Source organism: Diadema antillarum, unplaced genomic scaffold, assembly GCF_040938485.1.
Source record: "Diadema antillarum isolate AM-2024a unplaced genomic scaffold, OU_Dant_1.0 seq00000701_RagTag, whole genome shotgun sequence".
Lineage (NCBI taxonomy): Eukaryota > Metazoa > Echinodermata > Echinoidea > Diadematoida > Diadematidae > Diadema > Diadema antillarum.
In genome coordinates, this window is record NW_027271606.1 from 647,206 (window position 1) to 667,411 (window position 20,206).

Consider the following 20,206-nt stretch of genomic DNA (forward strand, 5'->3'; position numbering starts at 1 on the left):
TCTGGAGAATCTTTATGCAGTAGTACATGTCTACACTAAGTTTCAAGAAAATACCTTTCGGCATGGCATGGATATGGGGGAATTAACAACATTTTACAGAATAGCATTTGACCTTGACTTTTTGACCTTTGACCTCTTGCCAATGTCACTTAAATTTCCTCAACTAATTGCCCCATCATACATCATCCTTGGACAAAGTTTGGGGAAAGCTGCTCCATCCAGTTTTGAGTTATCACATAAACATATAAATTTTAGGATCTGACCTTGATCTTTGACCTTTGACCTTCGTCCGATTTCACTCAAAAATCAATCAAGTAATTGTCCCACCGTACATTATCCTCGGACAAAGTTTGGTGAAATTTACATGATCCAGTCTTGAGTTATCGCATAAACAGATACAATTTCATGATTTGACCTTGACCTTGGGTCGATTTCACCCAAAATCTATTCAAATTATTGCCCCATCATACTTTATACTTGGATCAAGTTTGGTAAAATTCCAGTCAATATTACTCAAGTTATCGCATAAATGAATGCGGACGGACATACGGATGTACGTACAGACGGACGGACAACCCGAAAACATAATGCCTCTGGCACCACTTCGTGGCGGAGGCATAAAAAAAAGTGTGTGTGTGGGGGGGGGGGGGGGGGGGAGCTCCCCAGAACCCTCTGTTCCACTAGCCGTGCAGTAGCTAGTAACAGATTGTAAGAAAAAAAAACGTATGACAGAACGCTTCGTGAAATGCCCCCCAGTATTAATGGTCTCTTCTGTCAGCAGGCATCCTTTGACAATCTACACTCTACACTCTAAACAAAGGTCAGCTGACTACTTACCTGGATTAACGGCCATTTCTCTCAGTTCCATCCGTTTAGCCACACAGACTTCGTAGTCACCCCTAGCCCCACTGACTGTCATGCTGCCCTCATATTTTCCCTTCTTTGTAGGTATTGCCTTCAAATCACTTCTGTGGGCTCTTATCTCAGTGTGGTGCTTGCTACGCCAGTTCCGCAGGCGACTTTCAATTGAACCAGACGCCGTGTAGTTTATCCGAGCCTCAGCGCTTGATTTGCTCCGTGTGTAAAATGATTCCTGTTTAAAAGACACAGGGTTTGATGCACCTCTCAATAACTTGACATCCTCACAAATCCCATGTGTTTCTACTGAAGGTAGACTTACACAATTTACTTAACTAGACCACTATTTGTACTCCCTACAAAATACCTTCCATACATGCCGTCAATCCCTCGTTTGAGGCGAGACCCCACTTCCACAAAGCTGATGGGGTGCTATACCTCGTTAAAGATTTTTCGTTTGGGAGTTGGGAGTCGAAGTATTTGTCCATTGCAAATCAACTTTCTGCTCAGGCGTGACAAACCTGGAGGCCAAGCCAGGGTTTGATGACTCCAGCAGCTGTCGTATTACGTAAGAGCATGATAAGGATATCTGCCTGTGGCAGACCATTCAAAGTAAACTCAATTTTCTCTATCCTTTCTAAAGTTTTCAATTTCATATTCTATTAAGAAATTCTATGGTCATCCATTTTACATTTCGAACGAAAAAAATTGACCCATAAATAACGAAAATACAGGAAAAAGAAGGAGAGCATTGCCAGTTTGCCGGTGCTGACAATGTGTAATGCACACGTACACACACGCACCATGGAGCTACAAAGCCCATGCCAAAACCAAAACAATCTCCTCCTCTCTCGATGCCACCCCCCCCCCCCCCCCCCCCCCTGTGGCTCTGTGGCGATGACTGATGCTTAGATTAGGCCAGGGAAACAGGTGTTTTATATCTTTGGTTTTTAAGTCATTGATTGCCAAGATATACACTGGCATTATTTACGGGGGTGTAGCATCTTCAAACAAGAGATTTGCGTCATATACCAAACATACTAAACTTATTTAACATGCAATGCCTACTACTGTAGTACCGCTTCAAGCTCCTCTCTTTGAATCTTTTGAGTGCTTTGACTGCCAATTCTCAGTATCGCCAACACCTGGGTGTCCTGCGTCGAACACCGCCTTAGATGCATTATGGGATAGCACTCATGCCACGTTCTGTCATTATCAAGGGGTACCGGTATTCTTCGTTGAAGATTTCTTTGCTTTCCACTATGTGACCAACACATTGGAGCCTTGAAGGAGTGAACCATGACTCTAGTGATTGCAAATCGGTAAACTTTAGGAGTTTTAAACTCTTTTTTTTTTTTTAAAGCTTAATTCTAACCAAATAAAAAAGAAGCAATGAAAGAAAAGCAGACAAAGTACATTAAATCACATGGGAACTGAGACATGTGCAAACCAGTTGGAAATCACAATGCTCCTGAGAAAACCCACAGGGCTCTGCAGCATGCACAGAAGTTTTATATGCATTGGCAATACCAAGAACTGGCATAGAAATCCCAAAGCACTTTACAAAATGTCAAATGTCTGTGGCACCAAAAAGGAAAGGTTAAGAACAAAGACAACAAGTCTTGAATTGATACACATATGATTTTTCATCCATACCATTTTCCATACAGCAAGAATCATGGCTTCTCAGTGGAGTAGACATCAAACACTCTCAATGCCATATACAGAAATGAGGCAAACAGCAAGCGATGTCTCACCCACATATCCCCATTTGTGACTACAGCGTTTTTCAAAGTACGTTCCACTAGTGACCTTTTGACCTTGTCCAACTTAACCCGTTCCGTACTGAATTCTGAAATTCCCATAGACTTAATACACAGGCCACCAGGTTCCCGTATGGAACGGGTTAAGCAATATTCAACCTTGACCAGCATTTTTAGGTAACGTAGGATACCTGTGGTGGGAATTTTTTGGTCATAGCAGTGGGAAATTATGAACAGCACACAATATATGGTGCTCAAATCACAGAAATTTCATGAACATTTCAAACTTTAACCTTGTCAGAATTCACCGATATTCAAACTTGACTGGCATCTTTAGGTGATATACCTGTGGTGTAACTTCAGTGGTTATGGCTCAAAGATGTGGACAGATATTGAAAGTACACCAAAATACCACATGTACAGTGTTTATCAGGATAATTTTATTGATCAATTGATCTTTGACCGTGTCAGACTTCACCAATATTCGAACTTGATCAGCATCTTTAAGTCAGCACCTGTGATATGTGTTTACTGGTCAAAGCTCAATTTTGTGTAAATCTATTGGTAGTACACCATATAACTGAGGGCACAGTGCTTAAATGGCATCAGGTTAAATTCACCGTGTAGCACTTCACCCTTATTCAAATGGTGTGAGTTTGATGGTCAAAACACACAGCCGTGGAAAGTACACCAAATTGTTGAAGATGCTGCTGCCAATGAATAAAAAGTGATGCCTATGTCTTGCTTTTGCTTCGCAGGGGAGACCAAAACAAAGCAAAGTCACAATGATTTCACAGCCCTGTATTAAATATGTATAACATGGTCATCAATATACACCATGTGTGCAAACATAGTGCTAAAGCATTGAACATTTTTCCCATTCACTATGTGTAAGCTAAATCGAAATCTTGGGTCTCAGTATATCTTATGGGTTATTACAAGTGGCTGATATCTGTATTCTCATAACTTTACCTTCCATCACACATCACAAGGTTGCAGCTTTAAAAATAATCATTATACATCTCCTGTCAGATCTTCCCCATTACATATTCAGTGGTAAAATGAATTTTCATTTCAAACCTGCTCACAATTCATGGGCCAGATTCCTTGTGAAGGTGTGCAGAAGGATGTGAATGTATATGAATGTCTGACATGTTAGCATACAAGTATTGTCTGCTCATGAGGATGGTGGCGGAAATCATCACTCCAAGGTGCTCTTCATACCCACCCTTCTCTCAACCCAAGGCCTTCGCCGAGGGGCAATAGAAGGGCCCCGTATGAAAAGCACCGAGGGAGTGATAATTTCCACCACCAAAAGCATATAGAGCAGCTGATATTTGTTTAATACACCTCATTGTTTTAGACTAGGCATAACTAGCTATACCCCAAGGACTAGCTTCTAGACCTGGTCTAGTACAAGTAAACTAGCAGGCTATATAGAATCACTTGCATCGTTTTCTTTTAGTACAACTCATCTGCCTCATTGCAAGCTTCTGCATAAAATCTCAACAGAAGATTATCCATCTCCTCGTTGCTCCCCATTATTGCATATTGAGCAGTAATCCTAAAAGATAGAGACCACATACTTGATCTGTCTCTTTGTATTTTTTCTATCTGTTTTCTCAAGAAACTGCTCCAAATTCTCTGTATTCTTTGAATCTCAAGAGTTTCATTAGCACTCAACATGTTGAAATATTCCTGTGCGCTGCGCGAATGTATGACGCGTGCAATGTACCTGATAGACTAGTACATGCAACGTCCTTTGAAAATCAAAAGTGAATTTGTGTAGGCTGCAAACACTGCATACAAAGGTCTATCTGTACATTGTGTGAAAAAGTTGCGGGGTGGGGTTATATACTATCAACTTTCTATCAGAGGGTTTTGGCTTTCTATCATTCAACCTCAGTAATAGGTCAAGTGACAAGTGACATAAAGTCAAAACCCTGAGACAATGATAGGCAGAACTGCACCATGATGTCACATGATAAACTTTTGAACAATCAGTGCCAGGAATCTTAACCCATCCTAAAATGGGTAGACTAGAGTGCCTTCATTCACGGCCTAGTTTCATGTTTATTTGTGTTATGCTGCCCAGGAAAATGGCTTGATAAAAAGATTAGAGTTTCTTCTGTCAGTATCAGTTTTATTTCTGTATGAAAATGAATTTATCTCAGGATTATTTGCCTTTTTTTCTGATGTAGTGCACTCTTATTTTGACGTAAAACTCACATGAAGATGTATACAGGAATTAGAACTGAGCTCAACAGAAATTTGCTTCTGCTGATCCTATTCAGGTACCTGCTTTGAGTAGAACAAACAAGTTTTTGAGCTCATCAGCGCACACTCTATTCACACCTCACAACTGATCGATATTTCCATTGTTGGATGGCACATGTAGTTGACCGTGGAAAGGGGCTGTAAACATGTACCGCTTGACTGTTTTAGCACAAGTGGATTACCAACCTGTCCGTTCTCCATCAACCTGCAAAAAGAATCACGCTTTAGGGCATTAAAGGCTCTCCGAGAATTGCAGGAGGAATAGAGTTAATATGAGGTATATTATAGAAATAACGCACAGCATGGAGTGCGATAGTGTAAGTGCAGTGCACGTGAGGTTTCTTAAGATTGGTGCCGCCTCTGCATACAAGCCGCTAGGCTAGTACGCAGTGCGCACCATCTGAAGAAACTGAGTGTCCACTGCACTCACATTGTTGCACAACGGAACAAGTGCAGGGAATAATTTTCCTGGTATCGCAATGGTATTTGCAATGCATTTTTACACCACTGCTACACAAACTAACTTTTGTGTGGCAGTTTTCTTACATAGAAGTATACGGGATATCATTGAAGATGTTTTTAACCAGCTGAAATTGCTCTTCAAATTTAAGTCTAAAATGATTCCCTGAAGTGCGCTATTTCTTTTATAAAATAGTGATTTTTGATGAATACTCTCCCCCCCAAAAAAAAATAGAAACAGCATTATACACAATGAATGATAGACAAATTTCAGCAACGCAATAACGCCAGGTAACGGCAGTCTAAAGGCTGCCTCACACTGCGATTCTTTTAATATGATGGGATGCATGTAGCACCACAAGCGTTCGATTACTACGTTAGATGAATACACAAACTCAACGCAACTTCACGAGCGTGGTATATCACTTTTTTTGCGCGACATCTGCATGCCCATGCAGTGCACGAAAAAAGTTGAATGCCACGTGACGCGATTTGACCAATCACCATGCTTGAAATCCGCTACATGTAGCTATGTATTTTATAAAATAACTTACATAGCCTTCTGCACTGTGATCCCTGAGGCTGGGAAACTGTGTGACCAAAGCCTTGGCAAGAGCTGACTTCACATCACTGGCAGGACTGGAAGGAAGAGAAGCATGACATACAACATTACAAGAAGCACATGTAGTGAAAGTTGAAATGTCAATGGTGTGCAAACTTCAGTGCTATCATGCTACATTCAACTAGTATGCATACAAAAAGAGAAAGAATATTTGAACTTGTTTTCACCCCTATACATGTATAAACTTTTTATTTCTTTGTTTGAAATTCTGGATCCTTACAAATGCCATGGATATTCTCCTTTCTGAACAGGAGCAATTTCACCCCAACAATGCTCAACTGGCCAAGGGGGAGTAAAGAACAGTTTGTTTGTTAGGACAAACACTATTGCCGGCCAGCTACATACATGTAACTCCATGCCAGACAATCCATGTGCAGAAAAAACATGACACTAATAGGGATCCTTTAGATTATTTTAGGCACTGTTGAAAATCTAAATCCTTTGTAAATTTCAAGAGTCTATAAACTGTCTTATCTTTAGATAGGAATGTAGGGTTGTGCAAATCAGTCATCTCTCTTTGCTGGTTAACCATGTTCATCACTAATTCATTGTGACACCAAACTTTAAGCTCATCAATTTCTGCATTCCATTACTTTAATCTTGTAATTTTTGTTTTCTCACTAACAAATTTCAGGTTACCAAATACTTGAAACAACTCCATAAGAAATCATAAAGAGCCATGCAGCTTGTGACTTACTACCAGCCATAGTTCTTGACAAGATGATCAACCAGAATTCTGACCAGAGACTGTCTGACAGCAGTTGATGGTTTGTCCTCTGTCTCCAGTTCATACATAATACTTCGCCCAGAAGAGTGTCTCCCAAGAATATCTCTGATATCCTGGTATGGAAACAGGAGAAACGTGCTGACAAGTTGGAGTTGTTCTCACAGGTGTGTTCCTTTACAAGTCCAAACATGCAAACTGCTCTTAGTTGAAATTTTCTCTTGAAAATAGGGTATTAATCCTGCAAATCCATACTTTAAACAATATCTCATGTAAAGGAATAGCAGACTTACAGGCAAGAAGAAACAGAATCTATGTAATCAGCACACATGAATAATGCAGTCTGTGGTATAACAAAACAATTTTCTATCTAGGGACAAATCTCTATTTCACAGCTGGGATGACAAGAACAAGTATCTCATATTTTGGTGAATCACTTTTTTTAATCAGTTGTCAGATGATCAGTTAATAATTGATGCCTAGGCCAAATCCTAGCTGTCTCATACAGAAAAAAATAGAATTATCACTGAAGGTGATTAATACCCCCGCCCCTAGTGTTGCTGGGTATGTGATGCCATGAGGGCAATCATACAAACAAAATGTGACCACAGTTGCTTCAGTGCTATGGTAACAGTTGGTTCCATAAAGGTTTGGATAAAAAGTGTGGTTACCATGGCAATGAATTGTCTGATACAAACATAAGGGACATTTTGCATAACTACACATAAAGACCATCATACACACCAAATTTGACCTTCATAGCTTGAATGGTTATTTTGATACAAAAATGAGTGGTTACCATGGCAATACATTTTCCTTATACTAACACATTGGTGTCTTGCAAAACTACACTTCTAGATCATGATGCATACTAAATTTGACTTTAATTGCTTGAATGATGGAAAAGTTATTCGATCTGCAAGGTTTTGGTAAAATTGTGGTTACCACGGCAACGGTTTGTGTGACAAACACAAACAATATGTGATCCACATCTATACCTCAGGGCCATAATGCCTACCAAATTTGGTTTCAATTGCTTGAAAACTGTGGAAGAAGTTCACTCCACATGATTTAAAAAAAAATGCGGTTACCATGGCAATGCATTGTCCGATACAAATACAAGGGACATTTTGCAAAACTACACTTCAAGAGCATTATACACACCAAATTTCACCTTCATAGATTAAATGGTTCAATTTGAAGAACAATAACTACACCTCCCAATCATCATATGTATACTAAATTTGACCTTAATTGCTTGAATGATGTGGAAGTTATTCAATCCACAAGGTTTTGGTAAAATTATGGTTACCATGGAACGCTTTGTCCGACAAACACAAAAATTATGTGTTGCACATCTATGCCTCAAGGCCACAATGCCTACCAAATTTGATTTCAATTGAGAGTATTGCCAATACGTAGGTGCCATCTGCAGAGCAACGTTTTAGATGCATTATGGGATAGCTCATGCGGCAAACTTGCCCCGGTTTTGGCTGCACATGCACATAACACGCTCCGTCTTTATAAAGAGGTGCTGTAAAGGTGGAAATTTTTTAACTAGCGCGAAAATAAAAGCACGCGAATATTTTTGTTTGCCATATGTTCCTGTGCGTGATGTCTTGATTCCGCGGAATTAATAACACGTGAAACTCTTCTAACCCGGCAAAGCGCGAAAAATTAGTCGCGCGAAAATATCCACTTTTACAGTACTGTAAAAGTTGATATTTTCGCGGGAATAATTTTCCGCGCTCGGCCAGATAAGAAGAGTTTCGTGTGTTTTTAATTTCATGGTATTGTAACGGCGACCTATATTTGTCGAAGATGGGCAGAATATAATTCCAATTCTGTAAATGTCCCAAAATAAAGTCCCGCTACAATGTATATGTTGAAGTTCATTGTCAAAGGATGGCGAGGGACACATAGAAATTACAGTTGTCAGGCAGACATCACGGTTAAAGAAGTTTATTGTGGAGAATCACTTGAACACATTTACAAGGATGGATTGTGAGGATGTCTCACCAGGCATGAGAGGTGCGATGCAGTGAAAGACTTAGACTAATTAATACGAAAAGCTAACATGACTGAAGACCGTTTCTGGACTGGTTGATTCTTTATCTCTTTCGTAGGTTACTCTCTCGCTGTTCAAACATGAGTTTCACTCTTAGCGGACACACTCTCCTCTAGGTCAATTCTCTTGAGATAAGCGCAAAGTCTATCTTATATACTGCTGTCAAACAAGCTCCTCTTGTTCGAGAGAGATAGAGAGGACCAGTCATAAAAGTCACGAGAAAGACCTTTATCGCGCTGCGGAGAATATAGGAGAAGGGCGTCTTTGAGCGCATAGATGAAGAGCTGAAAGTCATTAGGAAGGAGAGGATACAAGGACAGGAGAAAGTCAAGATAGGAAGCAAGCACAAAGGCTGAAGGACAGTGAGAGTCAAGGACGTAGGGAGCAGGCTGAAAAGGCTGAAGGGCAGTGAGAGGCAAGGGCGAATGGTAAGGGCAAGGATTCTGAAAGTCAGGACAAGGTTGGACTGCGGAGAGCAAGGCAAGAGTTCTGAAAGACAAGGCAAAGTCAAGTGATGAGAAGGGACAAAGCGAAAGTACTGAAGGTGAAAGCAAAGTCAGAGCGAGGGAGGCACAGAATGACATGTGAAGGTCAGATGAACAAAGAAGATGGCCAAAGAGAGTACTCCGCTGTATGCAAAGCAATTGGGATTGGGCTTGCTGACTAGTAATTTGCAATAGCGCTAGCGAGACATCCTTTACATAGACTTGTTTACAATAATCATGAAAACAATGAAAACCAAGTAATGCTACATGTATACATAATATTACACCAAACATCTGAACCAAAATGCGTGACACTATCCTCCCCCTACGGAAAGATATCGCTGTCCCCAGCGATGAAAACAGGGGTGAAGAGAAAATTGAAAGAAAGAACACCAGAAGAGAAAGGAGAGAAAAGAGTAGAAAGGAAAAGCAATCTAGCAGAGCAAACATTTAAAAAGTATGAAAAATATTATACTGAGATATACAAAGGAATATACAACATAAAGTATGTATACAAAGGCGACGCAAACCAAAATAGTTCAAGAAACATTTACTAAAAATCGAACTCTATAGTAACAAACGCAGTGACGCAAAAGCATTAAAAAAACAATATAGTGTAACAACGTAGTTACAGGAAAAGAAAAGATAGAGAGACTGAAGAAGAGAGAGAAGGCAAGGCATGTGGGAGCAAAGAGATGGGAAAGAGAGAGAGAGAGAGACATGGCATGTTTGCCACGAAAGGATTACGGTATGTACAAAACTGGCAAGTGCGAGTTTGACAAACGAGGCGAAGATTAGCACGATAACATTGTATACGCACAGTTAACCTCGATCAACAAGGCATGGAAAACAAAATTCGAAGGAAGCGTGTAGAGGTTAGAAGATGTATATACACTGAGAGGGAGAAGCCCTTTTATCAAAATGAAAAAAAGAATTGGACATTATGTATCAAAATAGTTGTTGCAGGCATAACGAAATTAAGATACGTAGAGATACAGAATACAACCCTACTATAGCAAATGCATACATAAAGAAAGTGAGTTCATCTTGTGAAAGGGCACAGAAAAAGCTGAGTTAGGATGTAACAAATTGTGAAAGGAAAGAAAAACACGAATTTGACAACAAGCTATATAATTCCATGATTATACAACGAGAGTTAAAAATGTCGAGAAACCTAATCTGCCTTTACATCACGACAAAAGAAAATATCAAAGTTTGGGCACACTCTGCTCAATTTGGCTGAAGGGAAATGTCAGTCAGTGTGTAATAAGGAGAAAGAAGAAAACACACATAGAATCCGAAATAGTAAAAACAGTCAACATAACGGCTATAATATACACAGTCACATACTTTTGAAAAATATGATGGGAGAGGAAAAGAACAGAGCAAGCTGAGGGAGAGAAAGAGTGGGAGAGAACAAGAAAGTGGAAAAGTTTGATTAATCACACACGTTGTCAAGTGTGAACACCTTCCTGATTGTAACAAATAAAGAAAAAGCAACTTAAAAACTACCACGATTTAACTAAATGTTGAACTCTACCGTACAAGATTTTCAAAGCAGTCAGCATTCACTTTACGCAAAACACATTAAAAAAACCCACAAAACGCATTTAAAAAGTACACTAGAAAAAGTGCATTATAGGGTTACTGTGTGCCACGTGTGCTCAGAATATTGGGTGATAAATTTTTACCATGACGGATACAAGAGAGCAATAACCATAGAACCTATGAATCAACTGTTGAGCTATAATTATGGAGGGTAAGTCAAGTTGCACTTTGCAAGAAAAATGCGTAGGGTGACCATAAACCACTAATGAAACCTTTGATTTTGAAGAGTTCGCTTCATAACATGTGATTTTCATCACAAACCAGTCACTCTATGCCGTAAAAACTTTGTTACAAACTCAAAGAAAATAAAACTTTTTGTTTCCTTGCCATTTCAAAATTTCTTTAGCTATCATCCAACAAATTTCGTAGGTTCAGGGACCAAATTGCGGCCTTGAATTCATATCCAGCAAAGGCATCTTTTTCCAAGACGCAGGGCAATATAGCCTCCCTTTACCCACAACGTTCGTTAGAGAACAAAAAATGTTTTCAACTAAAGTAAAACTTCAGCGTCTTCCCAAATTCTGTCTTATCAACCTGAAACAAATTATACTCCAGCTAACCAAATTGCGTTCTCATTATGTTTTGATAAACTGTTATGTCATTCATTATGCTGTTCCAAGTTGGATCATTGCTGCCTGAAAAATATCAGCTAAGGCAACTTTTTCGGAGTCGCAGGGCAAATCACCAGTAACAACAGCCATATACAGTAAGAACAACAATGCGTGTAATCGAAATATTCCTCTAATTCGACACATTTAGGCACCTTTCATCATCATTTAATGGACAACCTGTCCAAGGTTTTCAATATGTCTTCATCGTACCAACTTCACAGCATTTTATCACACAATTGCATATACATATATAGATTTTTTATTTAACCTCATGCGCAACAATTTCCACGAAATTTCTTCAGAATATCGAAACGTAACGTAATGCAGGCAATCATATTCAGCTGTGAAATGAAACAAATTTCATAACTAGAAATATCACTTAAGGTGATTAATACCCCCGCCCCGTGACGACAGTCTTACCCAAGGAACGATCTTTCCTTGATCTTCTGCCATTTAAATGCCGTTACCATGGCAACGCAGCTTCCGACACGTCCGAAAAATATGTCTTGCACATCTTCCCACCAAGACTATTGTGTGTGCCACATTTCATAAGCTTTTGTCAAAAACTGAGGAAGTAGTTCAATCCACAAGATCTTTCCTTGATCTTCCACCATTAATATGCTGTTACCATGGCAACGCAGCTTCCGACATGTCCAAAAAATATGTCTTGCACATCTTCCCACCAAGACCAATGTGTGTGCCACATTTCATGAGCTTCAGTCGAATACAGAGGAAGTAGTTCAATCCGCAAGATCTTTCCTTGATCTTCTGCCATTTATATGCCATTACCATGGCAACGCAGCTTCCGACACATCTGAAAAATATGTCTTCCACATCTTCCCACCAAGATCAAGGTGTGTGCCACATTTCATAAGCTTTGGTAAAAAAACTGAGGAAGTAGTTAAATCCGCAAGATCTTTCCTTGATCTTCTGCCATATGCCGTTACCATGGCAACGTACTTTCGGGTACTGTCAAAAAATGCGTCTTGCACATCTACAACCAAAGGCACACATCTGCACCAAGTTTCATGGAAATTGGGCAAAAACTGAGGAAGTAGTTTGCAACACAAAATTTTCCATCATTTTGGCTCATAATATGTGAGCTGTTACCATGGCAACATACTTTTTGTCACTGTCAAGAAATGTGTCATGCTGACCTATATCCTAAGACAAACATTCAATATGAATTCCATGAGAATTGGAAGAACACTGATGAAGCAGTTTTGCCATGAAGCATTTTGCCCTATATTTTACCAATAACATGCCGTTACCATGGCAACGCACTTTTTGCCACTGCGGAAATATGTGTCTTGCACATTAACATATTCAGATGAACATCTGTACCTAATTTCATAAAAATTGATCAAAAACTGTGGGAGGAGTTCGCGACGCAAGATTTGTACCCATTTTTGCCCATAATATGCCGTTACCATGGCAACGTACTTTTGGGTACTGTCAAAAAATACGTCTTGCACATCTACAAACCAAGGCACACATCTGTGCCAAGTTTTATGGGAATCGGTTGAAAACTGAGGAAGTAGTTCGCGACGCAAGATTTGCAACGGACCGACCGCCCGACCGACCGCCCGACCGCCCGACCGACCGCCCGTCCGCTGATTCCTATATACCCCCTTCAAACTTCGTTTGGTGGGGGTATAAAAATGTCTCTTAGTAAAAGAGATATTATCAAGTTACATCATTATACACCACAAAATGATGAGTGCTATAATAAAATAATGGCAATGACTGGTTGTTCAAAAAAACAAAAAACAGATGATATATGAAGTCGGTTGAACACGTACCAAATCGCAAATCCAATGTGTGACACAATTCTTATCAAAGGTATTCTCAGTCTCTCACGGTGTTTGATTCTTCTTCTTTTTTCGCTCATGTGGTGGAATATGGTTGATGTCTCTCGGTTGTCATGGTGATATGTGCCGGGTCTATCTATCCAAAGATGTACTTCCCGTCCAGGCAAGATGTCTTATCGGTCGTCATGGTCGTCGTGGTCGTGATGAAAAATTGTGATCTGTTTTAGTCTCTGCCAGCGCTGGTCGTACTCGGCAAACCAGACCCGTAGTGGCTCAGCTGGGAAGTTGTCATCATCAAATTTGTCGCGGTCTTGCCTACGGTGTCATCTCCAGGAGGAAAGACTCCTCCTCGTATTATGACATCCTTGAAGATGTGTTGGGCTGTGTTACCTTTGTATCCCGATGTGGATTCAATTCTGCCGATTTCCTTGTCTCTGCTCGCTATGTTCAAGAACACACTTTCGATGATCGTTAGTCCTTTTGCCTGTGATTCCATACTGCTTTTAGCATCAGCTGACACTAGTAAGTAGACTAGAGCTACTAATGCAAGAAAAATTATGACCTTCATTTTCCTTCGGTTGAGAATGACAATGCATAGAAAATGATTCCGATTTAATCCTCCAAGAAGGTATCATGCACAAAAGTCACCTGCCTTTGCCTCCTCCATATGGTTTGCTGGTCGTTGGCCTAATAATTGCTCAACATTTTCAATGAATAAAGGTCAGGTGTAAAAATGGCACGTACGTTCGAATGCCACTGCTCTTCCTTTTCCAGGTCTGCTTTCTGCTTCCTCGGAGCCATGTTATGCAGTATCGTTGTATACAAGGCACGTGTTAAAGTCTGGATCCCACTCCTGACACCAGTGTAACGGCGACCTATATTTGTCGAAGATGGGCAGAATATATATAATTCCAATTCTGTAAATGTCCCAAAATAAAGTCCCGCTATATGTTGAAGTTCATTGTCGAAGGATGCCGAGGGACACAAAGAAATTACAGTTGTCAGGCAGACATCACCGTTAAAGAAGTTTATTGTGGAGAATCACTCAAAAAAATTTACATGGATGGATTGTGAGGATGTCTCACCAGGCATGAGAGGTGCGATGCAGTGAAAGACTTAGACTAATTAATACGAAGAGCTAACATGACTGAAGACCGTTTCTGGACTGGTTGATTCTTTATCTCTTTCGTAGCTTACTCTCTCGCTGTTCAAACACGAGTTTCACTCTTAGCGGACACACTCTCCTCTAGGTCAATTCTCTCCAGATAAGTGCAAAGTCTATCTTATATACTGCTGTCAAACAAGCTCCTCTTGTTCGAGAGAGATAGAGAGGACCAGTCATAAAAGTCACAAGAAAGACATTTATCGCGCTGCGGAGAATATAGGAGAAGGGCGTCTTTGAGCGCATAGATGAAGAGCTGAAAGTCATAGGCAAGGAGAGGATACAAGGACAGGAGAAAGTCAAGATAGGAAGCAAGCACAAAGGCTGAAGGACAGTGAGAGTCAAGGACATGTAGGGAGCAGGCTGAAAAGGCTGAAGGGCAGTGAGAGGCAAGGGTGAATGGTAAGGGCAAGGATTCTGAATGTCAGAACAAGGTTGGACTGCGGAGAGCAAGGCAAGAGTTCTGAAAGACAAGGCAAAGTCAAGTGATGAGAAGGGACAAAGCGAAAGTACTAAAGGTGAAAGCAAAGTCAGAGCGAGGGAGGCACAGAATGACATGTGAAGGTCAGAAGAACAAAGAAGATGGCCAAAGAGAGTACTCCGCTGTATGCAAAGCAATTGGGATTGGGCTTGCTGACTAGTAATTTGCAATAGCGCTAGCGAGACATCCTTTACATAGACTTGTTTACAATCAGGGATCTCGCCAGCGTATGTCACCCTTGTCGACCCCGACAAGCGTGCGGTTTGAAGAAACAATTGCCGACAAGGGTAAAACTTGCCGACAAGGGTAACACCACGCGTGAACTTGCTTGACGAGTTAAGTTCAGGCTAAGCTAAGCTCACCTTTTTCAGTCTTTATTATCTGGCTAGAAAAGAAGCTAGATGTTGAAAGGAGCAGCAGTTTACAAGCGCAAAAAGTTATCCACGCAGTCACCGCACCGATCACAACAACGCGGCTCAACATATAGCGACGTACTAGCTGACACCACATCACACACTTGCTCACTCACATGCGCTCTGATTCGGGATCCACACACACATGCACCAGGGAGGTCCTGTGTGTACGACGGTATTGTGAGAGGGAAAGAGAGGGTCGGTGGCCGAGGGAGGCTGAGGAAGGCTGACACGTGCTCGCTTGTTGTCACGCTTGTTGTCGGGTTACGCAAAAACAAACGATATGAAATGCATGCCCCCCTCCGCCAAAGGTTGTATTTTGTTTTTTTGGCTGTTTTGGTTTGTTTGTTCGTTTGTCTGCCTGTCTGTCTCTCTATTCGCAAAATAAGTCAAAATTTGGGAACAGATTAGGATGAAATTTTCAGGAACAGTTGGTTGGTGAAATGGCGCAAGGAACAGATGATTAAATTTTGATAGTGAGCAGGATTTATAATACCACCGGAATTCATCGCCAGGATCCAGGATTTTTAGACTTTGTTTCGTATATTGGAAAGAATTCGTATCAATTCTTTGATAGCTGGCCATCGGCAATGACGCAAAATTAGATGCGTTCAAAGCATTGCCGCAGAGAGAATATTAACTCTGTCTTTCATTTTAAAAAAAGAAAGAAAAAAGAACGTGCAGTGGAGTAAGCAAATGCAAATTGTTATTTCGGTTTTGGTAGTTTCAGCGGGTTATTTTTTTCAATTTAAAAATCCATTTGAGCCTTTTCACTTTCCATGGATTTGTAAACGTCATTCGTGAATATTCCATTTTCCTTCTCCGGGACGATCGAATTTATAGTAATTCTGTCATGATGTTCTTTCAAGTTCAACGTACGTAATGCTCGAAGTGCTTCTGGCTTGGTTTGTTAGCAGGTGGGTTAGAGGGCCTTCATGGGCAGAAAATAAATGGATAATCATTCATCAATGTTCCCAGTTGGTTTACATGCTATGTACACGCTGTTTACGACCACTGAAGTAAGGTGGCAGTATGTACGTGTGGCATTCTTTTATCTGACACCTGGCTTTCGTGAAAATTTCGTGGAAATTTCCACAAGCTATGATATCAAGTTTCCCCACTGCTTGTGGTCGTGTTTTTTTTTTTAATTCGTCATTACGAACATCAATTTGTTCAACTTGAAAAGTGTAGATAATTTGCTTCGAGCACGTCTTTCTTTCGTTCTTTTTTTTTCATTGCAGCGTCGGTAACATTTTGTTTTGTTCATCGTCCGTGCATGGCAGGGGTTCATGGGAGGAGAACGATAGGAATGACTGGGGAGAAAATAAACTGAAAGAAGGAAGCATCTTTTGAGCAAGCTGTCTTTGTTTTTCTCTACACCAGCATCAGTTAATATCACCACCAAGGTTCATTTTTTCCGTTACTCCGACAGATTAATGATAAAATAATGCTAGATTCTTTATTCTGAGGGTTCGTTCATCCAAAAATGATTAAGAAAAAATGTCCACTCATTTCACAACGAAATCAGTTTTGTTATTTCGAACGTTCTGCCAGTGAAATTTCGGAATAAAATGACAGCACAAAACAGCGTGTTTTCGTACTGTAAAGGTCTGTTATTCTGACAGAAATAGCGATGATAAAATAATAAATTGTAGATTCTTTATTCTGAAGGTTTGTTAACCGAAAATTGAATAGAGAAAAATGTCCGTAAATTTCAAAACGAAATCAGTGGGTCATTTCGAACGTTTTGCCAGTGAAATTTCGGAATAAAACGCTGCCCAAAAACAGTTGCAGTTTTCTTACTCTGAGGGTTCGTTACTCCGACAGATTAATGATAAAATAATGCTAGATTCTTTATTCTGAAGGTTCGTTAATCCAAAAATGAGTAAGAAAAAATGTCCATTCATTTCACAACGAAATCAGTTTTGTTATTTCGAACGTTCCGCCAGTGAAATTTTGGAATAAAACGACGGCACAAAACAGCGTGTTTTCGTACTCTTAGGGTCTATTATTCCGACAGAAATAGTAATGATAAAATAATGAATTGTAGATTCTTTATTCTGAAGGTTTGTTAACCGAAAAATGATTAAGAAAAAATGTCCATTCATTTCACAACGAAATTAGTTTTGTTATTTCGAACGTTTCTGCCAGTGAAATTTCGGAACTTCTATAAAACGACGGCCCCAAAACGGTTACAGTTTTCTCTTACTCTGAAGGTTCGTTACTGCGAAAGAATAATGATGATAAAATACTTTAGATTCTTAATTCGGAACGATCGTTAATCGAAATGTTCGTTTATTTCCAAACAAAATCAGTTTTGCTATTTCGAACTTTCTGCCAGTACATTTTCGGAATAAAACGACGGCCCCAAAACGGTTACAGTTTTCGTACTATGAGGGTTCGTTACTCTGAAAGAATAATGGTAAAATAATACTCTACATTCTTAACTCTGAATGATCGTTATTTGAAAAGTGATAAAGGAGAAATATTTGTTTATATCCAAACGAAATCAGTTTTGTTATATCGAACGTTCTGCCAGTATAATTTCGGAATACAACAACGGCCCCAAAACGGTGTTTTCTTGCTCTGAAGGTTTGTTATTCCGAAACAATAACGATGATAGATGATAGATTCCTTTCTGAAGGTTCGTTGATCAGAAAATAATAAAGAAAACAATGTTTGGATACACTTGGTTTGCGGTTTACCATGTATGTATAGTCCTTAGAAGGACTGTTGAAATGACAGGAGAAAGATAGAAAGAAAGGTTGGATGAGAGGTGAGAAATTGAAATTGCTAGTTCAAAACTGTAGGAGGAGTTCGCGACGCAAGATTTTGCAGCAGACCGACCGACCGACCGCCCGATCAACATCACGGTGATTCCTGTATACCCCCTTCACACTACATGTAAGTGTGGCGGGGGTACAAAAAAATGAAGTAACCACAGCTTGTCAAAGGAAGCACAATCTATTTGTTACAGTGTTTTGGATGCAATGTTTTCTCACTCTCCTGAATATTTGACAATTTTTTTTAGATACAACGTTTTGTTACCCCAATAGCAATTTGAAGCTCCCAGACTTACAAACTCAGGCACAGGATCTGGAGGGAGTGATCGATCCGAGGTTGAGAGAGAGCTGGATGGTGGGTGTCCCGGGGACGGGGCAGCATTGAGGTCAGACTGAGGAGACTGAGAGTCTTCACACATTGAGTCACTGGAAGGACTTGGTAGGTCATTCACCTCTTCCATCATGTAGGTCATCCCATCCGGCAGTTCCAATTTGACAACCTTTGACACACACAAGAGAAGAGAGGTTGTTATATGTAGTGTGTCTTGTCTTGAGGCAGAAGTGCATGTAGGTACTGTGCTCCAACTTTTCATAAAAGATGGTGTGAGTTATCAGAATTTGGTGGCATTGAAATACATTTGATGACCAGGATATGAAAACTTAATCTAGCACAGTCACAAGATATATTTCCTCTTTTGATTTGATCAAGATGAATGAAACACTACACAAGAAGCTAAACAAATCACTTGCTAATACCACGTCATCACTGATAAAATGTCTGCATTGAATAAACAAACAATGTGAATAACTATCTACATCAAGGACTTTAATAACAATGAACACAAACATACATCACTGGCTTTTTCATAGTGTGTACCACATATCACCCCTGAGCATACAAATCTTCATTAAGTTGCCCTTTAATAACATTACATATAAACATATGTATATAGGTTTCCCAAATAATTGTAATGTAGTAATAACCATGTAATGATTTTTAAAGAATCGGGTCAATTAGAGAATGATTTTGATGTCATTGTACAAACTAGGCTGAGAGTTTTAAGACATTAGAACAGCATGTACACGTTTGTACTGCAATACACAATGTACATTTGTATGTACAGCTGTACAATTGCAATTGGTATCATGTGTGATAAAAGCTTGTGCAACACACAACTTCAAATACTTTTTTTTATGTTTGATTTTGCTTAGACTTCTTCCACGTCCGAAACATACTGTCCATTATCATAGAGAAGTATTTCACTTGAATCACATCACAACATACACTGTACCTGTACAGAATGTACACTAAAACAACGACTAAATAGATGCTCATAATGTACATGTACATACTTACAATGTACATGTACAATGTATGTACATTGTAAACGAATCTGTAGTAACAGTGTTTATTGCTGTATTCAATGGACTAGGGATTTTGTTTCAGCTCACTAAGTAATTGATGTTAACAAGAGCTGTGTCTACAACTACAGTCAACCTTTGCCAGTGCATCAGTCATTTTGAAAGAGCTATTACAATTGTATGCAGGTACTTCATTATTACAGAATTGTCATCACAGATGTACATTGTATCATACAGTAATTAAAGGGGACCTCCTGATTTCAAACTTTTACATTTGAACAACTATAAATTAGCTAAACTGAGTACAGAGTTTCAGAATTTATAGTGATTGGGATGAGGAATGAGAATGTTTTCAAAATTAATAACAAATTGCAATGAACAAAGATGATGACATGGCAGCCTCACCATAAGAATGCACGAGTTGGGGCTCACGGGAGCAGAACAAAGGCATGCATAGATTCTTCATAGGTGAACTTGTTGAACAAGTGGTATTGTAATGGAATTGCACTGCTACATTTCTGAAATATATGAGGCTCTGATGTCATCAACACTGTTCAGTGTAATTTGTTTAAGATTTTCAATTTATTCGTTTCTCTGCTCAAGGACCACAACAAATTCCACGAATCTATACATGGAACTGTTGATTTATGTACTACATGATGTGAAATTATGAAAATCGTCCAGGATGTCCCTTTAATTCAAACTGCCTTAATATCAGG

General features: G+C 39.7%; 1 protein-coding gene across 2 annotated transcripts in view; it reads right to left on the bottom strand.

Annotated features, from left to right (window-relative positions):
- The window catches only part of LOC139737726 (uncharacterized), a 54,014-nt gene that overhangs the window by 12,573 nt on the left and 21,235 nt on the right, over nucleotides 1-20,206 (bottom strand). For both annotated transcript variants that reach the window (XM_071648403.1, XM_071648404.1), the window contains 4 exons: nucleotides 18,422-18,625; nucleotides 6,677-6,819; nucleotides 5,912-5,996; nucleotides 838-1,093 (listed from right to left, as the gene is read on the bottom strand). In XM_071648403.1, the coding sequence (XP_071504504.1) occupies nucleotides 838-1,093; nucleotides 5,912-5,996; nucleotides 6,677-6,819; nucleotides 18,422-18,625 (688 nt within the window). The remainder of the gene's footprint in view (nucleotides 1-837; nucleotides 1,094-5,911; nucleotides 5,997-6,676; nucleotides 6,820-18,421; nucleotides 18,626-20,206) is intronic.